The sequence below is a fragment of the Brienomyrus brachyistius genome, unplaced genomic scaffold (genome assembly GCF_023856365.1).
Source record: "Brienomyrus brachyistius isolate T26 unplaced genomic scaffold, BBRACH_0.4 scaffold49, whole genome shotgun sequence".
Taxonomy (NCBI): Eukaryota; Metazoa; Chordata; class Actinopteri; order Osteoglossiformes; family Mormyridae; genus Brienomyrus; species Brienomyrus brachyistius.
This window is the reverse complement of record NW_026042324.1, coordinates 2,436,418-2,455,123: the sequence shown is the minus strand read 5'-3', so window position 1 is coordinate 2,455,123 and position 18,706 is coordinate 2,436,418. Positions and strand designations below refer to the sequence as shown.

Genomic DNA, 18,706 nt, shown 5'->3' with positions numbered 1-18,706 from the left:
CTCTTTGGTCAGCTTTAACGACCAGCATGTTGACACAACACACAAGCTAGCGTTTGCCTGGGGGGGAGGGCTGGAGACAGATCATGCTACAGAGCTGTTCATCATGATCTAAGCACAGCGATAACCAGCCTCCTCCACCCATGGCCTGGCACTGAGATTCTGCTGGTCAGAGAGGCACAACGATAGATAAAAATATGTTTTATAAACATATTTCAGAGTCAAAAATAGTAGCTTTTGGTGAGTTCACCTCAAATTCCCAACATTGTCAAAATACAGTACTGAATGCTGACTCTGCTCTGCTGCCTTTGCTCAGAGCCCTGACTCTCCTCTGCTGCCAATCCTCTGAGCACTGACTCTGCTCTGTTGCCTTTGCTCAGAGCCCTGACTCTCCTCTGCTGCCATAACTCTGAGCGCTGACTCTCCTCTGCTGCCATCACTCTGAGCGCTGACTCTGCTCTGCTGCCTTTGCTCAGAGCCCTGACTCTCCTCTGCTGCCATAACTCTGAGCGTTGACTCTCCTCTGATACCATAACTCTGAACGCTGACTCTTCTCTGTTGACATCACTCTGAATGCTGACTCTGCTCTGCTGCCTTTGCTCAGAGTCCTGACTCTCCTCTGCTGCCATAACTCTGAGCGCTGACTCTCCTCTGATGCCATCACTCTGAACGCTGACTCTCCTCTGCTGCCATCACTGGGAGCCCTGACTCTGCTCTGCTGCCATCACTCTGAACACTGACTCTCCTCTGCTGCCATCAGTCTGATGGCTGACTCTCTGCTGCCTTCACTGGGAGCCCTGATACTGCTCTGCTGCTTCACTCCATGCTCAATCTCTGCCTTTGATCAGAAACCAGACACTGCTCCTCTGCGTTCGTTTATGCTTTTGTCTGATTTCTTCTCCACTCTAATTGAAGGCAGGACCTTAAGAGGCCACATTCCGATGCGCCTCCTCACGCAGGCTACAAACACAAAGATAAGATTAGACTTTTTATTTTTTATTTTTATCCCAGCCCCACACACTCACTTTGAGCAAGAAACGGAGCCGTGAGGGTGAGCCACCGGGCCAAATTCCTGATGCTGTGACCCTGTCATTTCTTTGGGTTTGAAAAAGCCGTGTGACACCGCAGGCGCTGGACGGCTGTGCTGGAATGCGCTCGCCATCTCCGAGAGCAGAAATCCTCACAGTCCTCTAAATATGCTGCCTTTATGTTGCAGCCCAGTTTGCCTCTGAACGACCAGCCTTAGTGTTGCTATGTTTATATTCCTGATGATCAGGCAACACCAAATTACTCCTCTCTGTGTTTGTGTGTTGAGTGCTGTGCTTTTATGAAAGCTTAATATAGTTTAGTCTTCTTTAGTTTTTATAGTTTTATTTTTTGACTAAAGTGCTTGCTTGCCATTAAACTATTCGATCTGCTGTTTCTGTGGATTAGAGATTCACATGATGCAGACTTTGCTTGGCATTCGCTGTATGGGGCATTCTGCTGGGTCCTTCTGCTTCCCAGTGGTCTGCAGCAGGAGCTGCTATTGGCCCAGAGCCTGCAAGATACAATGAATAGCAGGTGTGGGACTGCGGCCAATTGAAGGTTGCTGGACAGGGCAAAGAGGTGCATTCATGGAAATGCGCTGGTCTGCAGCTGGCTCCAGTGTGATGCATTTTGATAGACCCAGATTTCTTTTTGTTATTACTATGCAACAAAAGAGTTACGTAATATTGTAAATATGTTTTGTTGTGTGTGTGGAAAGCATTCAGTGATAAATCACACTTCTGAGGAGAATATGTATGGGGGGGCACATGTACAATAAATGCCTTTACCTTCCCGTGATCTAAAATGTAACGGCAGAAGCCTCACATTTTGGGATGAAATGGAGCAGTAGCTGCTTCGTTCTGCAGCTGTGTGGATAAAAATCTGACCTTCTGTGCCCACATTGGAGGGGAACCCGCAACTGTTCCTTTTTGGAAGCGAGGACCCCCCCCCCCCCCTTTCCAGAGGAGGAGGAGGAGCTGTCGGCATGGAGGCAGCGACAGGCCCGTTACTCTTGTTTATCCTGCCCTGATGAATGTAGGTGTAAGCTTCAGCCACGCAGGTGGGGGATGGGCAGCATGTCGCTAGCTGAACAGTAACGTTAACCGGTTCCTGCCGGCTTATATATTCCAGATTGTGTCATGATGTTGAGGGACAAAGACTGTATGCTGAATGTACAGGTGCCATCCCTGCCTCTGGTCACCCCCTTTACACTCTGGGTTAATAAAGTGAGTGAAAATAGGACTGTCTGTGGTGTAGAGGGACTGATTCAGGAGGTGTTCCCAGTCAGTCTTCTTGGCTTATTTTGACTTTACCAGACAACTGCTGCTGTCCAGGAGCTCTCAGCTCTCGCCTCATAGGGCAGATTAGCCTGCAGTCCTGAGAATCTCATCTGAATGGTCAAATCTGTAAAATGTCCCAATGTGAGCCGACCCAGTAGCACCTTGAGCTTGTCAGGGCAATTCAGGTCACTTGTGCCTGTTAGATGGGCCTCAATATTGTTTTACTACAGGCCATGCAGTAATTTGTAGAAACACACTCACTATGTTTACATACACACTAAGAAAATCCAGTTATTGTGTTAGTCTGACTAAAACCAGACTTTTAAAGTATATGTAAGCATGTTAGTCCGACTGAAATCATACTAAATCAAATTCCTCTTAGTCGGACCAAGAAACCGAAATAATGCGATTAGGAGTCGTAGAGTGCTGCAGGCTGTCCAGTGGAACTTTTTCACACTTCCAGATTCACGTAACGGCAGTCGTCATAAATAGGGAACTGAGGAGATGATGAGAATGAATCTTTGTGTCGCAGCGTCATTGCGATACTTGCCTGATTTTCCATGAAAGATCCCTTTAGTGGACCTGGTTCTCCTTCACACCGAGGACGCAGCTTGACCAGGGCTACAAACTATTTTTTTGAAAATTTCTTCTGTGACTACGAAGGTAAACAAAACCTTGCCTATCTGAATTGCTGATTACTGCTGTCATTTAACATTATTTATACATTTTAATGACCAAATTTTATTAATTTTTTTTCTGGAGTGTCCGATGTTGTTAACAGACAGGTTGTAGTCAGACTGAAGTGCTACAGATCAATGAGAAAGAGAGAGGAGCCCCATAAGCTTGAGCTTTATTAGAATCAAGAGCAGTTCTGTGATTTTTAAATTTGTGTTTTTATATTATCTGCGTTTGCCGATAAGTTATGTGCTGCATACGTCCTAAGAGCTCCAGCACTGCGCTGGTTAACTCGGCATGGGGATCAGGTTACGGGCTTGCTGGCGATCTGCTCCTAGCCCTCGCTCTCCCGCCGATTCCCACAGTGAGTGAGGAGCGCCAACAGAGCGAGTGGTGGCAGCAGGGGTCTGCGCCAGGCAAAGACACGGCCTGAGAAGGGCCTCCTCAAGCGGCACAGTGGCCCAGGTAGGGCTACACTTTTTTAGTCCTAGACAGGCTTCATCGGCTCTGGGTGAACTATAGGAACCTTTGACATTGCCTTTCTATGACCTGATGCTCATTTTCCCTCCCAGGGAATATCTGAGGAATTTTCATTTTGTCTTGAATTAATCCCTGGAAGTAATGATTGCTGCTTACAAAAAGTTTGTGGTTATTTTACAGCGAAGTATAGAGAGGATACAGTAATTCTTTCTGGGTTTTTTTCTGATTTCTGAAATGCTTTTGCTGGTAAATGAGTGACATTTTGGTGTCTTTTGGTTTGCTGAGACAGCAGTGACTTCAAGTATTCAGACTGTCTTGGCTATATTTATTTTTAACATTAGCGTCTTACTCAGGGTCATGTCTTTAGTTCATCGAAGTAGTGCTCCGCTGAGTTTTCGTGCACAGATAGGCTTTAGAAAGAGCTGGGTCCTTGCCCAAGGCTCATAAATTTTTCTCTTAATCTCTGTCTGTCACACCGCCAGACAGCCTGCTTTACCTCAGTCACCAGGCTCACAGAAGACATGTTCTGGACTGGAACACAGAGCACACCGCTCCTGCCCATTCTCTTTTCATCTCTGTAGTTTTATCTTATTTGTTTAATTTCTTCCCACAATGATGCCATTTTCCACTCTGGTTAAAAAGCCTTTATCCTCTTTTCTGTCCAGGTAGCTTGCTGTTGCTCACAGACCACGCCCACCAGTAGTTCTCCATGTCGCGCTAATCTACCAGAACAAATCGATTGTGGTGTGAACTAAACATAGCCAGCAGCAGGCTCAGCCACGCTGCCCCCTTTGCCTTCCTGTGTCCTTTTTAATGCCCTGTTTACAAAGCCACTCGATTTCCTGCCTCACAGATAGTCCATTGATCTTTTTACTTCTCGGTTTTTAACTAATCCCACATTCAGGCAACAATCAGTAGGCTGTTTGATCCTCCCACCTTGCATTCACCCTTCAGGTTCGGCAACAGACCAAATAAGCCTGCCCCCCCCCCCCCCCACCTATTTTTGTTAAAAACCAGTATCACTGGTTGGGTGTCAGCACCATATAAACAGCTCATCTCCTCATCCATCCAGTCTATAAGACTGGAGGTTAGGTTGTGATGGCATGCAAGCACCCTTATGGCCCATTAGATGGGGGATGAGGGGAAGATGTTTGGTGTTTGATTGGCTATTGGAGGCTACCGCTACGCCCAACAAGCTGGAGTCAAGGAGTCCGCCGTCCTGGCTGTCGGCAGGTGTGTGGGGGTCGGCTCAGCTGCAGCTGTTGTTAATTATTCACAGTATATCCCCCCCCAGCCCCAACAACCAGCATAGACTGACTGGTTGCTACCGAGGCACAGAGATCAATGGAAATGGGTGAATATGTGGAAGTGAATTGGAGCAGATGGCGGGAAAAATACCTGGCAGACCGTGTTCTGAGAGTGTCTGGCAGAGGCCCCTGTCCAGAAGATCTTCAACTCACACCTCTAGCAGAATTCCTCCTGCATTGTTAGGGAGGCTGGAGACAATGAGCCCAAATGGGCAAAGTTCCGTGCCTCCATTGCTGAGGTGACTGTGCAGAGCGGTGTCTGGAAGGTTGTTGTCATAGGGGCAACCCCGGTACCCATTTGTGAACATTAGAAGTAAAGGAAGCCATCAAGCTGAAGAAGGAGGCCTTCTAAGCTCGATGCTCTTGATGTTGTTGAGCTATCATGGCTGAAAAACCTCTTCATCGTTGAATAGAGGTTGGAGTTGGTGCCTTTGGATTAGCAGGCTGGAGTGGTGGTCCCAATCTTTAACTTCAGGTAGATCACACTCCAAGGCTTCCTTGGGAAGGTCTATGCTGGGGTACTGGAGAGTAGAATCTGTCCAATGGTCGAACTTTAGATCCAGGAAGCGCAATGCAGATTCCATCCTGGTTGTGAAAGACTGATTCAGTAGTGAACCATTTTTTATGCCTCTCTTATAAAATGTCTTGCTAGCGGCTACATGTGTTAAGAAACATGTTATTGCACATTGGATGGGAATGGCTGTTCCTCACTCCTCCTAATGGTTTTTAATATACTTTGTGGTTTGGATCCTTCCATTTCATTGCTAGTTCAAGACCTGCCTGGTGAAAACCTTTCTTTGTGAATGACCAGTGTCATGGACTGTCAGTTTGGGAGGGCAGATATTGGGGCAAAAGGCTGTCAGCAACATCATGTTCAAAGTTATTGCACAGCCTCCCAAGCTGACCTCCCACACACAGAGGTGGGTCAGCAGGTTGGTGGAGAAGGAGGTGATGCCCTATGGTTTTAAAGGACCCCCACATCATGTGAATGTGTCCTTCTCTCTGCAGCTGGGACGACAGCAGCTCAGTCAGCAGTGGGATCAGTGACACTGTGGATACCGATGACATTAATACCAGCTCCTCCATCAGCTCCTATGCCAACACGCCTGCTGCCACGCGCAAGGCCTTAGACGGACAGGTGAGTAATGCTGTGCTCTTCCCAAGACTGTCACAGAGCGTGTTACCTTCTGTGGCAACCGTACTGGCAAACATGACCAAAGCAGGAAATCTGATGGGCAAGATGTTGTTGCTTTTGCGTGCACAGCTGGAAGTGACCAACGTCAGACTCAGAGAAACATTATAGTTGTCTCAACCAATATTTTTACATGGCTGATAAATTTAAAAGTCAGGTGTGCGATACTCATTAATTCAAGGCTAAAACAAAGCATTTACTCCTGGTGACATTTTAATACCTTAAAAGCAGAAACCGCTGCTCTCTTGGGTTTTACAGACTGTGTTTGCATTCAGCCTGTTCCCAGTCTAGTGCTCTGATAACATCACCACTGCACATGAGCAGAGCACCAACACAGTCATGTAATTTTGCACAGAACTCCAAAAAAGGAGTTCTCTTACTTTTACTGCTTAAGCTCACATAACTAATCAGATGTTCAGAAAGTCCAGCTGCAGGTGTTTGGTTTGTTTTGAAGAAGAGGAGCCGACTGATGGTGAACAATTAGCAATAGTTCTGGAACTGATGAGTTTTATTGCAATGTTATGGTAAAAACCCTTTTCATTCTAGTTCTTTTGTGCTTTTCTTTGGCTACTGTGGTGGGTTATGGAGCTTTTATGGCAGTTTCAGTATGCTGGTAGTTCTGAACATGTTCCGAAACTTTATGAGATTTAGAGGAGACTGGAGCCACCACATGGTGATCAGATGTACCTGAGCTCTCAGATCACTGATACCTGGAGGTGGGGTGGGGGGAGTGCAGGGTTGGGGGCTTTACTATAAAGCTCTTTACTTTTTTAGGATAACTTCTGCGCCTCATCTTAGACATTTTGCCTGCCTGAGCTGACGTTGTTCTCAAACATCACAGGTTCACAACCATGTTTGTGGGGGCAGAAGGGCAGTCTTTGCTAATGGAGCCCATGGTGTCTGTCCTGAGCATGGAGCATTTGCTTGGCCTCTGCTTGATCGCCTTTTTGAAGTCAGATGAAACTTAGAACAGTGACTATGTTTGTCTACCTGAAGGGCCTCTGAACACTTCACCATGGCAGCCTAATGAGGGTTGGTGTGTCTGGCGATAGGCCACTGTGAGTGGGTGCAGAACTTTGGCCAGCATGGTTTCTATGCCTCCATGTGCACGTCACAGGTACCTCACGGCCCTTTTATGTGGAGCCTGTATTTCCCTCGTGCCAGACAGCAACTGGAATGAATGGAAACAAATGAAGTTGGGCACCAAAGCCTTTCTACAAAGCCAAGAGTCACATTTTTGGCACTGTGAAAACTGTTGCCTTTTATAGAACTGCATTATTCCCACGGACTCTCAAGTGCACTATATACGTTTATTTTTTTTGGGCTGATAAAATGAGAAATCGATTAACTGTTTCATCGGTACATATTTTTTTAAAGTCTGTTGAATGGGCAATAAAGAATAACTGTGTTGTAATGGGACCTTTACCAGATTATGAAAGTTGTCTTGAAGGAAGTTTCTTTGGTTAATTAGAGGCCCATGTAAGAGCCCAGTCTGTGCAGCTCATTATGTCCGGTCTTTGAGAGTCTTTCTTTCTAGCTGACACAGTAAGCGGCAGTGCCGTGTTTGCTGATATCTCGCTCACTGTGCCTTTGTTTACACTGGCTGTCCTTGTGTCAGCTTTAGAACTTCTTGTGCCTGTTTGTGTGGAAGCTTGTTCATTTGTCGTCACAAAATGTTAATGGTTTACCGAAACTTAACAGCTTTCTAGCGAACAGTTTTACAAAATGCAAGGTCAATGAACAGATTAACCTTTTCCTCAGGTAAATGTATGTCAAAAAGAACACGTAAAAGGGTGACTAGTGAGCCAGTGAGTGATCGCTGGTCACTGTTGTGTGGAGGTTGTGGATACCAAGTGCAGATGTGTGCAAGGAGACAGAGGTAAGGAGGTTCTCATGACCATACAGCTGGTGGCGTGCTTATGCCGTTTGGGCTGGCATGCAGTCTCAGTGTGCGAAACACCAGCCTTGTGCCCGAACTGTAATGCAGTGAGCGAGGAGCAGTTACCAGAAACCATCGAAAGGTGCTATAGTGAAGCCTGCCTTCATGATTGATATATCCTGCACATCTTCTCTTGTTTCCACCAATGTGGTGCTGGACTTTTTCCAAACGTGGAACTAGGCCAGAAAACACAGCTCCAGTATGGCACCACAGAGAAGCTGGTCTCAGAATTTCGAACCGTAACGTCGGCGAAAGTGGGATGGGTTATTGTCCAGACCTTCTGCATGCATGGAAAAACCAATCTATAAATGATATAGTTTTGTCTAATATCGCAGGTGCCAGTAGTGGAAGAACTTGCCAGTTTATTGGCTGAATAATGTTACATTGTTTTTTGTATTCTGTGGAAACCTATAAGAAAACAAAAGTGGATACAGGCAATAGACACACAGCGCAAGGAGTCATACTCTGAAGTTTTTCTTCAGTTCTGCAGCTTATAAAAACTTGCAATCTGAAACAAATCAAAATAAATCCAAAAAAAATGGACTTCATATGAACCTTTACTTTACTCTCACTTCTGCATATGTAACATCTGTGGTCCAGTCTTTTTTGTAACAAGTGGAAATGCCGGCAGGTTCTCAAAAGGCACCAAGCAGGAACCAGCACCAGCACTGGCTCTGTGTTGGTGGAAACAAGGCACTACTCAGGCTGAAGTTGAATCATCTAGGTTTGGGTTCACCGGAAGTAATGGGTTTTTTTCTAGGGCTGTGAATAAAAAAAATATGATAATCTTACCGATTTATTTGTTTAATTACGATGAAATGCAACTAGGGGCGGCATGGTGGTGCAGTGGTTAGCACTGTTGCCTCACACCTCTGGGACCCGGGTTCGAGTCTCCGCCTGGTTCACATGTGTGTGGAGTTTGCATGTTCTCCCCATGTCGTCGTGGGGTTTCCTCTGGGTACTCGAGTTTCCCCCCACAGTCCAAAAACATGCTGAGGCTAATTGGAGCTACTAAATTGCCCGTAGGTGTGCATGTGTGAGTGAATGGTGTGTGAGTGTGCCCTGCGATGGGTTGGCCCCCATCCTGGGTTGTTCCCTGCCTCGTACCCATTGCTTCCGGGATAGGCTCCGGACCCCCCGTGACCCAGTAGGAAAAGCGGTTTGGAAAATGGATGGATGGATGGATGGATGGATATTTAAATGATACATATGTCAAATCAATCACAGAAGCAATAACACGTTATTAAAAATAATGCTATGTGTTAAGGTGATACATTTCCTAGCCCTCATTTTTTCTCATGCATTTTAATAAGCTAGCAGGTTAATCTGAAGGATGATTCTGTGTTCCACAGCCACAGACGGATGCAGAGAAGCACTCAGTTGTGGAGTGCAACTCGATGTGGTCCAGCGACGATATCAAGCGGTCAGATGGGGGCTCTGACAGCGGCATTAAGACTGATCCCGGATCTAAATGGCGGCGCAACCCCTCCGATGTCTCAGATGAGTCCGACAAGAGCACGTCCAGCCGCAAGATGGCCGGCATCTCCCACACGGGCTCGTGGAGACGCGGCATGACGGCCCAGGTGGGCATCACAGCACCCCGGACCAAGACCCCACCCACGTCTGGTTCTGCTGCGATCAAGGCACAGGGGGCTGGTACGTGCACGTCTGGGGTGCTTCTGTGTCCTTAACACAAAAACAATTTAGAAATCTGAGCGCTGAAACATCTCCACATCCAGCAAAAAGATGCTTCTCTTGTTTAATGAGAGATCGGGTTGCTGATGATATACTCTACACATGCAGTGTATGCACTTACACGTGTTGTCACTATGCAGGCGGCACTGCTGTTCATACTTGCACGTGTGGTTTATGTCAATCTGGCGGACTAAAAGTTATTTCCACCATGGGGCAGTGCGAAAATACCATCTTGGTCGGGTACTTCATTTCTGGTCTTACTTGTTTGTATGAGGTTGTGGCATGAAATGTTGTACACTTGCTTCCTCCACAGCAAGTTGCTAAATTTGTAATACTGCTGCGGTGTTCTGTATATTCTACCTACTGCTCCACATTTTATTGTTACTTTGCTGTGCCACATATCAGTTTATCTTATATTGAATGTTGCATTACATGTTGCTAGATATCTTGAACTAGTTAGTATTTCATACTTAGTATTATGGCTGCATGATATCAGAAAAAAATCCAATCCAAGGAGTTCAAAGTACAGTGGAATCCACTTGCAGTGATCATGTCTGTAAGGGCAAAATTGATCACTATAAGCAGAGGATCATTATAACCAAATTATTTTACTTTATGTCTCAAGCAGATTTCCATCTAATTTTAAGAATGACCATAGTTTAATTTTTTCAGTTATCATGTATTAAAAAAAAAAACAAAATTAACACTGTAAGCAGACTACTTGATTACTATATGCAAATTATTTAAACAGTATTTGTACAGGAATGATTCTGTCCGAAGCTATTTGATCCATATACGCAATTGATCGCTACAACTGTGATCACTATAAGTTGTTTCTACCGTAAATCAATTTCTCATAAGCACATCTATGAGTGATTTAAACAGCAAGGATGATTAGGATTTGGAATAAATGCATAAGTAGTGGTACACTTTCTCTGCATGCAGGTAAGACTGACGACGCCAAGGTGTCCGAGAAGGGCTGCCTGTCGTCACACTCCAGTGCTATCCAGCGCTCGCCCTCAGACGTTGGCCGCAGCAGTGGAGATGAGTCCAAGAAACCCCCTTCCAGCTCAGCCCGCACCCCCACGAATACTTTCGGCTTCAAGAAACTGACGGGAGGGGTGACCATCGTCACAGCCAGTGGGGCGACTATCACTGGCGGCTCAGCCACACTGGGCAAGATACCCAAGTCGGCAGCTCTAACGGGGGGACGGTCGGTGGGCCGTAAAGCCAGCATGGATGGCTCACAAGTGCAGGATGAGAGCTATATGCCTGTGGGCACCCGTGCCAACCTGCAGTATCGCAGTCTGCCCCGGCCTGGCCGCTCCAGTGCCCGCAATGGCAACCGCTCATCCACCAGCAGCATCGAGGCAGCCAGCCTCCCGGCACTGCGCGCCCGCGAGCCTCTCAATCAGACAGACCGTGAAAAGGGTGTAGCCTCCGACACAGAAGGCGGAGCTGCCTGTAGCTCTATCAAAGCTAGCCCTGTATCGCAGGGTGAAGGCATTGCCCCCTCCGCCGGCAGGCAGCAGACCAGCAAATACGTGGACATGTCCTCACCCACACTGCGCAGGTAAAGAGGCTTTCACTTTGAGGGGTGTCACTGCTGTTTGTATTTTGGGGGTGTATCTACTGGTGGGCTGGGGTGGGTGCTGCCCACCCAGAGATTCTGCCCACTCAGCAGAATCATCTGTCCATCCAGTGAAAAAAATCACCATTATAGCTGTTTGTTTGAGCGTTCATAGTTTCTGTAATTTTGTCCTTAGTCATGAAACTGCTGGTCATCATTTCCTAAATGGCCGTTTTGAAGTGGCTGTGCTTAGTCAGTGCTCCTGCTATCCTCAAATTATCCTCAAACAGCAACACTTCTTCACACGTGCAGTACAGACATGGTTAAGTGAACTTCCAGACCAGTTTGTAGCAAGCTGTTCTCAGCAATCCAATTAAAATCGTTAATACCTTTAATTCTTATTCATTCTTTTCTCTGGTTCTTATAAAATATTAGTAATGCACAGTTCAGTTTGCATGATTTGCAAGGTTCCCCATGTGCCTTGTATTCTGCCGTCGCATACTGAAGATTCAAACCAAAACCAGTGTTCCTCTGTAGCTCATCATACAAATGCTCATCTTACAGGGTTTATATACATTTTTTCATGGGGTAATGGCCCTGCCCCCCCCCCCCGAAACCTGGATCCTTTACATGTATTCCTATTACCCCCCCCCCCAAGAATTAAACTACACCTTTGTCGACATGCCATATTTTTATAAAGTAACATTTTGTTGTTGCCCACCTAAATAATGTATATGCCCACTCAATGGTGACATCCTGGTACCTCTGTGCCATTTTTTGTGCCTCAGTTGGTACCTCAGTGCCCATAAATCTCTTGACAGGCTGCTGTCTAAAATGGTTTCTTAACAAAGAGTTTTTTTTTTCAATTCCACCTTATATCCACTTGTATCCATCTGTTTTGCTTTGCTCTGGGTACCTTCTGACAGCCTTGGTGGGTCTGTTTTTACACTATTGGGGTTGTTATCTGAAACTATCCAAAGCAGCTGCTTCAAAGCATGACTCAGAGCCAGGGAGGGCACTGCTCTCATTAACCTCAGGGGTGGTCTTTTGTTGATTTTACTGATGAGTAGCCATTCCCCCCCCCCCTCCCCACACACACACACACACACACACACACACAAACAGAGGTGTCCGTGAAGTCATTGGGAGATAAATTGGTTCTTTTCTCATTTATGTTCTTCTAATTATTAATGAGCAGAATCCTTTGTACTTTGCACAATAATTTACCAGAAATTGTGGCTTTTGGAAATTGGCTCATTTTTTCTCCAGTTAAATCACATGATAGCAGGAAATGAAACACTGAGCATCAAGTTAGCAGACAAAAGAAAATAAAGATTGGTAAAAGATGTGCGCATATGCCAAGAGGCTGTTTTTCTTGAGGATAGGATAAAGCCTATACAGTGTAGTACAGTTTACACTATACAGTGTACAGTGCAGTTTATTCTGTTGTGCAGTGTGGCCCTGGGCTAGTTGACCATAAGCTCGGCCCTGAGAACTGACACACATTGATGTCTGTAGGATGCATACATACCCTGAGATGGTCCAGTATCCTTACCAGTATCCTGACCAGTGTCTGCCCTGGCTCTCAGTTCCCAGCAGCAGCAGATGACCATTATAACTGTCACTCAGCCACTGTCATCTACATTATTAAGCACTGCTTTAAAAATATTACAGTTTGGGTTTTCCTATAAATATTACTGTAAATAAATGTAATGCATTTAATGCGCTGTACTTGAATTTAACAGGCTGATGTAACACTGACCTTCCTAAGCATTCCTGGTTCTCCCATACATGTCTTCTGAGATCTGCTGCCTTTTTTGCTACAAAAGAGCATCAAATCTGAGAGACCGCCTTGTACACTCTTATTTCCATACCCCTGTATGTCATTTCCCCTTCAGGATACCAGAGGGCGACTTGAATTTTTTAAATTATGTTGTTTGCAATAGCACGCTTAAAGAAAAATGTTTTATACACCCCCACACAAATAAATTGTTCAAGGTAAGAGGTAGTCACATGTCTGTCCACATTTGTTGTATATTTACTGTCATGCCCATATGGGTTATATTATCAAAAAGACTAAGCGACAACCTAAAACCAGAGTATGTGAACAGAAATGAGTCAGTGGGTCATGACAGTAATTCCTTACAATTTGAGGGTTTGGAGATAATCAACAAGTCCCCCAGAGGGGAGATTTAGAGAACTGTCTTCTTAGAGAGGAAGCCTGGTATATTTTTGCCTTAAATACTGTAGCACCAAACGACATGAATGAAGATTTCTCCGTAACATTTTTTAATGATATGTCATATGATATACATATTACCAATCACTTATCTTATATTTAGTGTATAATGACAGCAATCATCTTTGGGGTGTGGTCTGCTAATGCCCTGGTGATGCCCTTTACACTTGTTGTGTTATCATTGGCCGTTCCGCTGGCATGTGTCTTTTTAAATGGGAACTGCACATGGTCAGGAGCACAATGAAGACATCATTACGCCAAAATGATCCTGTGTTGTGTGAAGACGTCTAAAAAAAATTGTACTGGAGCAAAGTCCAGTGTGTTTTTCTTACACTTGATAAATTCTCTCATAGTGGTCGTGCCCTCTGACAATAGTGCTATGCTACCAGGAGTGAAGTCCATTTTTCTGTACTATATGGATTCTCCCTTACTCTGCAACTCCTGTCTTGATGCAGGCTCTTTGGGGGGAAGCCAGGCAAGCAGACAGACGCCATGAAAAGCTCCACGGTCATCTCTAACCCTCACGCCACCATGGCTCATCAGGGAAGCCTGGACTCAGCCCCGGGGGGCGCCTGTGGCGAGCCCGCCCACTCCTCTCTGGCTTCCAGCCCAGGCTCGGCCTATTCGGCTCCCACCAACAGCCTGACTTGGGGCACTACGGCCAGCAGCTCCTCCGGTATCAGCAAGGACGGCCCAGCTTACCCCTCGCTCAGCAGCCTGCACACCAGCTGCGAGTCCATTGACGTCTCCATGGGCAGCGGCGGTCTGGGCCACCTCAGCTCCGGCAGGGACGATGCGCTGGGCACCTTTGTCCGCACCAGCAGCGTCAAGACCGGCATGTCGGAGAGGTGAGCGGGGAGCTGTGCAGACTGTTTTGTGACCAGACCATTTCTCCCATAGTGCCCTTACAACAAGGCAGATTTTTTTAATATATTATATTTAGTATATGGGATTATATCTCGCAGCTGGCCTGGGAACACGTAGGTATTCCCCCAGAGGAGCGGGAGGAGGTGGCTGGGTAGAAGGGGGTTCTGACAGCCCTGCTCAGACTGCTGCCCCTGCGACCCAGGCCTGGCTAAAACGGTGGATGTAACTTTTACATTTTCAATGGGGTCTGTAAGCAGTGATGAGCAGGTAGCCTTGTTGTGTCTCTGTGGCTCTTAGACGGTGTTTTAGCGTGTAGCACAAGGCCGTCGTCATGTTGATCTCTCCATCTCCCGCTTCCGTTGACTAATTCTCTCTGTTGTGTCTACCCCCATCCCACAGTCCCCTCTCCTCCCCTTCCGCTAGTCCCAAATTCAGCAGAAACACTTTACCCCGGAAACAGGACAGGTAAACACATCTGTGGCAGAAGGAGCCTGCAGCTCCTGGTACCTTTGTGGCTAACACTATGGCTTCTGCGTGTCCTGTTGTGTGAAGTGATTTGTCGAGCTGAGCTTAATCCACAAAGGCATCTCCTTACTGCTGTCTGTTCCATTCCCAGCTTGGTTTGGCACCACCTGCTGACTTGAGTTATATTGCAGCCGACATGTAAAATAACTTCAGATCGATTTTGGCCTGAATATGATGATTTTATTTTGTATTACTCTTCTGTGAAACTATATAGCATGATTGCAGGGGTTTGAAGTGGAATTATGGTAAATATAAATGGAAGCTATCTTCCATAGGGTCCGCAGTAGCATAGCAGGTCCTACTGCATCCAGTTCCCTGCCCTCACATTCCTTCTGAGAAGTACAGCCCACTATCTTACAGTACATCTAAAAGAGACAGAACCTGCCGCCTTTGCCCCCTTGGCCTCCACCTCTCACTGTGTGACTCCAGGACTGTCTGGGGCATGGCCTTTGCTCTCTGACCTTCTCAGGGTCACATCTCCTCGTCAGCAATCACTTCACTGGCTTCCTGATGGCACGCAAGATGTCTTCGTCAAGCGTCCTGCTGTCATGTGGAGCTCATGTACAAGTGTGGAAGTGCCTGTGATGGAACAGACAGCTAAGCCCCCCACCCCTAGTGTCCGTGCACTTGCCCTTGAAGAGTCTTAAACATCTGTAAAGGACACACTGAAATTATATGCATGTATGATTGAACACGTGTAGTAACCTGAGTGTCGGGCTCTACTCTTTGACCCCAGCAGCTGCAGCACCATTGGCTTCCTGACAGTGACACGTTTCATAAGAGCAGAGTTGAGAAAAGCATAGACTTGCATTCCAAAGTAAACAAACTGTTGACTCAGCAATCGCTCATCTTAAGTCTCTAGCAGCCGTCTTACATTACTGCTGAACAAAGGATCCCATATATCAAATCCTACAATTAGCTCATAAAATCATATTGTTGACTAATAGGGCTGCTTTGACTTGATTCCACATTTTTGTTTGATTAGTAGACTCTGTGAAATTCCCAGAAGGGGTAGGATGGCAGGTCGAAGCCTATTTGCTGTATTCATATGTTACATGCTGACCTCATGAGTCCCTGCTTTGTTTCCTCTTAACTATACACTCTTTTTCCAGTTCCTCTCATTCTCAGTTTCTTTTTTTGCCTCAATCTTCTTTCCTCCTCACCTCTAGTGACCCCCACCTTGATAGCAACAGCTTGCCTAGAAAGGGACTCAGGTATTAATGAAACCCCCCCCCCCCATACCCCCAACCACCAGCCCTGTTTTTTGCTGAAATACCTGCTTTTGTGTTGCTTTCACTGCGTTTCTCTTCAGCTTGGACGTGGGAGCATGAACATTGTGTGGCCAGTCACTGCGCACTGATGTAATGGAGTCTGTCACACTGTACTGCATGTTTGCTTTAAGCATCACGTTTTGTTGGTATTTAACTTTCGTTTGGCTTTGGTGTGTGCTGCTGAAATTTTCAACAGTCATCCGTAACACTGTAAAACCCCCCCATCCCCTGCTTCCCCATCTGAGGCCCGCGAGCATCGCCAGAGCAGGGCAGAGCAGAGCATGTCGTGCTGCTTGTTTGCGTACCTCAGGGATATCTTCGCTCCTGTTCATTGTTCCATGTGTCAGAAGCGGCTTATCGTGAACCATGTCTGGCCAGTTTGAATAAACACGGAACTCCAGCTGTTTGGCTCCCCCCACACCCTTCAGAGCGCCCCCCCCCCCACGCCCACTGGCTTTCTAATGACCCAGCAGACACTGTGCTGCTGTGAGGTGGTGCTGGCCGCATTTGTAGGTTCTGCGTGATTCACCCTGCGCGTTACCCTTCCCTCCACGCCAGCATGCTGAAGCCTGTGCGAGAGGGGCCCTCCCTTGGCCCCCCGGCTAGGGAATTATCTTTATTAGAAGGTTTTAGAGAGTCGCTGCTGCGCAGCTCCACTAGGTGTGACCCAGAGAAGCTGTACAGCGGCCTCCCCACGCCCAGTCAGCCGCACGCCTGCCTGTTCATTAGCCCGATGCTCTCCGTAGGTATGGTCCGCCAGCCCAGCTCCGCAGCCACGACGATGCCAAGGAATGGCTACGCTCCCATTCCGCGGGAGGCCTGCAGGAGTCTGCCAGCAACTCGCCCTTCTCCCCCGGGTCCAGCCTTAGTTCGCCATCAGCGACGCGGTTCAACTTCGTCCCTCTCGGTACGTCGTGCCCCCCCCCCCCCCCCCAGCACTCGCCAGACACACATACAAGCCTCTTTTCCAATAATCAGGCAAAACAACATTGAACTTATTCAGTCTTTTTCAAACCAGGGACACCATTGACAGAGGTATTTTAAAGTACCTTGTTCTGCCTCCTCTCATGATGTATGCATGACCTATAACTATTGGCTCATCCTTATTCAGTCTGTCAGAGTCCCTTCTCAAGATGATCTGTCTTGATGTGTGTGTGACGGTGTGGAGCCCACCTCAGTGTACGAGCACCGTGCGCCTTGTCGTTCGCTGGCCCGGCTTTGAGTGATTCTGAGCCATCTGTCTCTCTTACAATGTGTCCCTGCAGGCAGCCCCACAGCAGCCACGCAAATGAGCCTGGCTAACCTGCGTGCCAACTGCCTGTCCAATCAGGACGGCCCTTACGACCCGTATAGCGATGCCCGTCTGCGCAATTCCTCCATGTCCTTGGATGAGAAGACCCGAACCATGAGCCGCTCTGGCTCCTTCCGCGACGGCTTTGAGGAGGGTCAGTGCCAAAAGCCCATTAATGCTGACATCAGTGTGGCACTAAGCCTAATGTTTCATACAAAGCAAGTGTGAGCTTAAGGCAAACACCACTGGATAATTTTTTTTTGTATTTTGCCCTTGACTAGTAGGAACCAAGTCCTCCTGATGTTTTGATCTCACTGTTCTTTCTGATTTTAGCTCCTGACTGTGTTTTTTACAGCTCTTGCTCCAGTGCTGAACTGCACTTGTTGCAGGTCATGCACTGGACGCTCTGCTAGACTTGCAGCCAAGCTGGCCCCTTGATAGCTTTATACTTGTGATTGTTTTTTCTGTTGTACTTGTGCATCTGCTGAATAAATAGATGAGAATATAAATATATAATAATACCATGGTGGCATTCGGAGATGTTCCCACAAGCGAGAAGTGGAACTTTGGATGCCCCCCCCCCCTCCATCCCAGCAAACTGCTTTTATCATTTGGACTGAGGCCAGGCCCAAAAGCTCCGTTTTGTCTGCTTAAATCCACCAGACCGGCTTCTTGTTTGACTGCGTGCAGGTGTTGATTTCATATAGTAGCTCAGGGATTTGGTGTCTGAATGTGGGAAAAATCTTGCATCGCCCCCCCATCAAAGACATGCTCTTTCGTTGCAGCCCAGTGTTGATACGGCTGTCTTACCTGCAGTCATAAGGCCATAGCCACAAGCATGGTGATTGGCTCCGTATGTGGACCGTGCCTGAGCTTATGGTCCTAGTATTTAGTCCTGCACAGCTCGGTGTTCACTAGCGTGCTTCTCCTTTCACTTCACCCTGCACCTAAAGGCGACCCAGTATCCCCCTGTAGAGAGATGAGAAAAGGAGGGTGTGAACTTGCTGACACGGTATAGCTGACTGGTACCTGGGGGGGCAGATCGCTTATTACACGCCTGGCTGTTGACTCTGCCGCTTTTCAGCTGCCTTCTCTCTGGCTGGCTTCTTTCCTGAGGAAGATATCTAATTACAGGCCAGGTTAAAGATGAACTTTTATGGTGAGGAAATATAATGAGACTGGGAGCTCACACTGGGACTGAGAGGGAATACCTCCCGCAGCAGCGCTCAGGAGGAAAGCTCACTTATCTCGTCACGCGTGATAGGGCTGTTGACGGGGGTTTGGTGAAGGATTCCATAATGGTGCCGCTTCCCTTTCTGTGCCATTTTACCTCAGAAACACACTAATTG

General features: G+C 47.0%; 1 protein-coding gene across 5 annotated transcripts in view; it reads left to right on the top strand.

Moving 5' to 3' along the window:
• LOC125723499 (neuron navigator 2-like) overlaps positions 1–18,706 on the top strand; it is a 97,975-nt gene that overhangs the window by 60,745 nt on the left and 18,524 nt on the right. For 3 of the 5 annotated variants that reach the window (XM_049000133.1, XM_049000135.1, XM_049000138.1), the window contains 8 exons: positions 5,777–5,906; positions 9,252–9,555; positions 10,540–11,167; positions 13,859–14,251; positions 14,670–14,735; positions 15,965–16,009; positions 16,813–16,973; positions 17,332–17,511. In XM_049000133.1, coding sequence (XP_048856090.1) covers positions 5,777–5,906; positions 9,252–9,555; positions 10,540–11,167; positions 13,859–14,251; positions 14,670–14,735; positions 15,965–16,009; positions 16,813–16,973; positions 17,332–17,511 — 1,907 coding nt within the window. The remainder of the gene's footprint in view (positions 1–5,776; positions 5,907–9,251; positions 9,556–10,539; positions 11,168–13,858; positions 14,252–14,669; positions 14,736–15,964; positions 16,010–16,812; positions 16,974–17,331; positions 17,512–18,706) is intronic. The other 2 variants (XM_049000134.1, XM_049000136.1) reach the window with 2 other exon arrangements.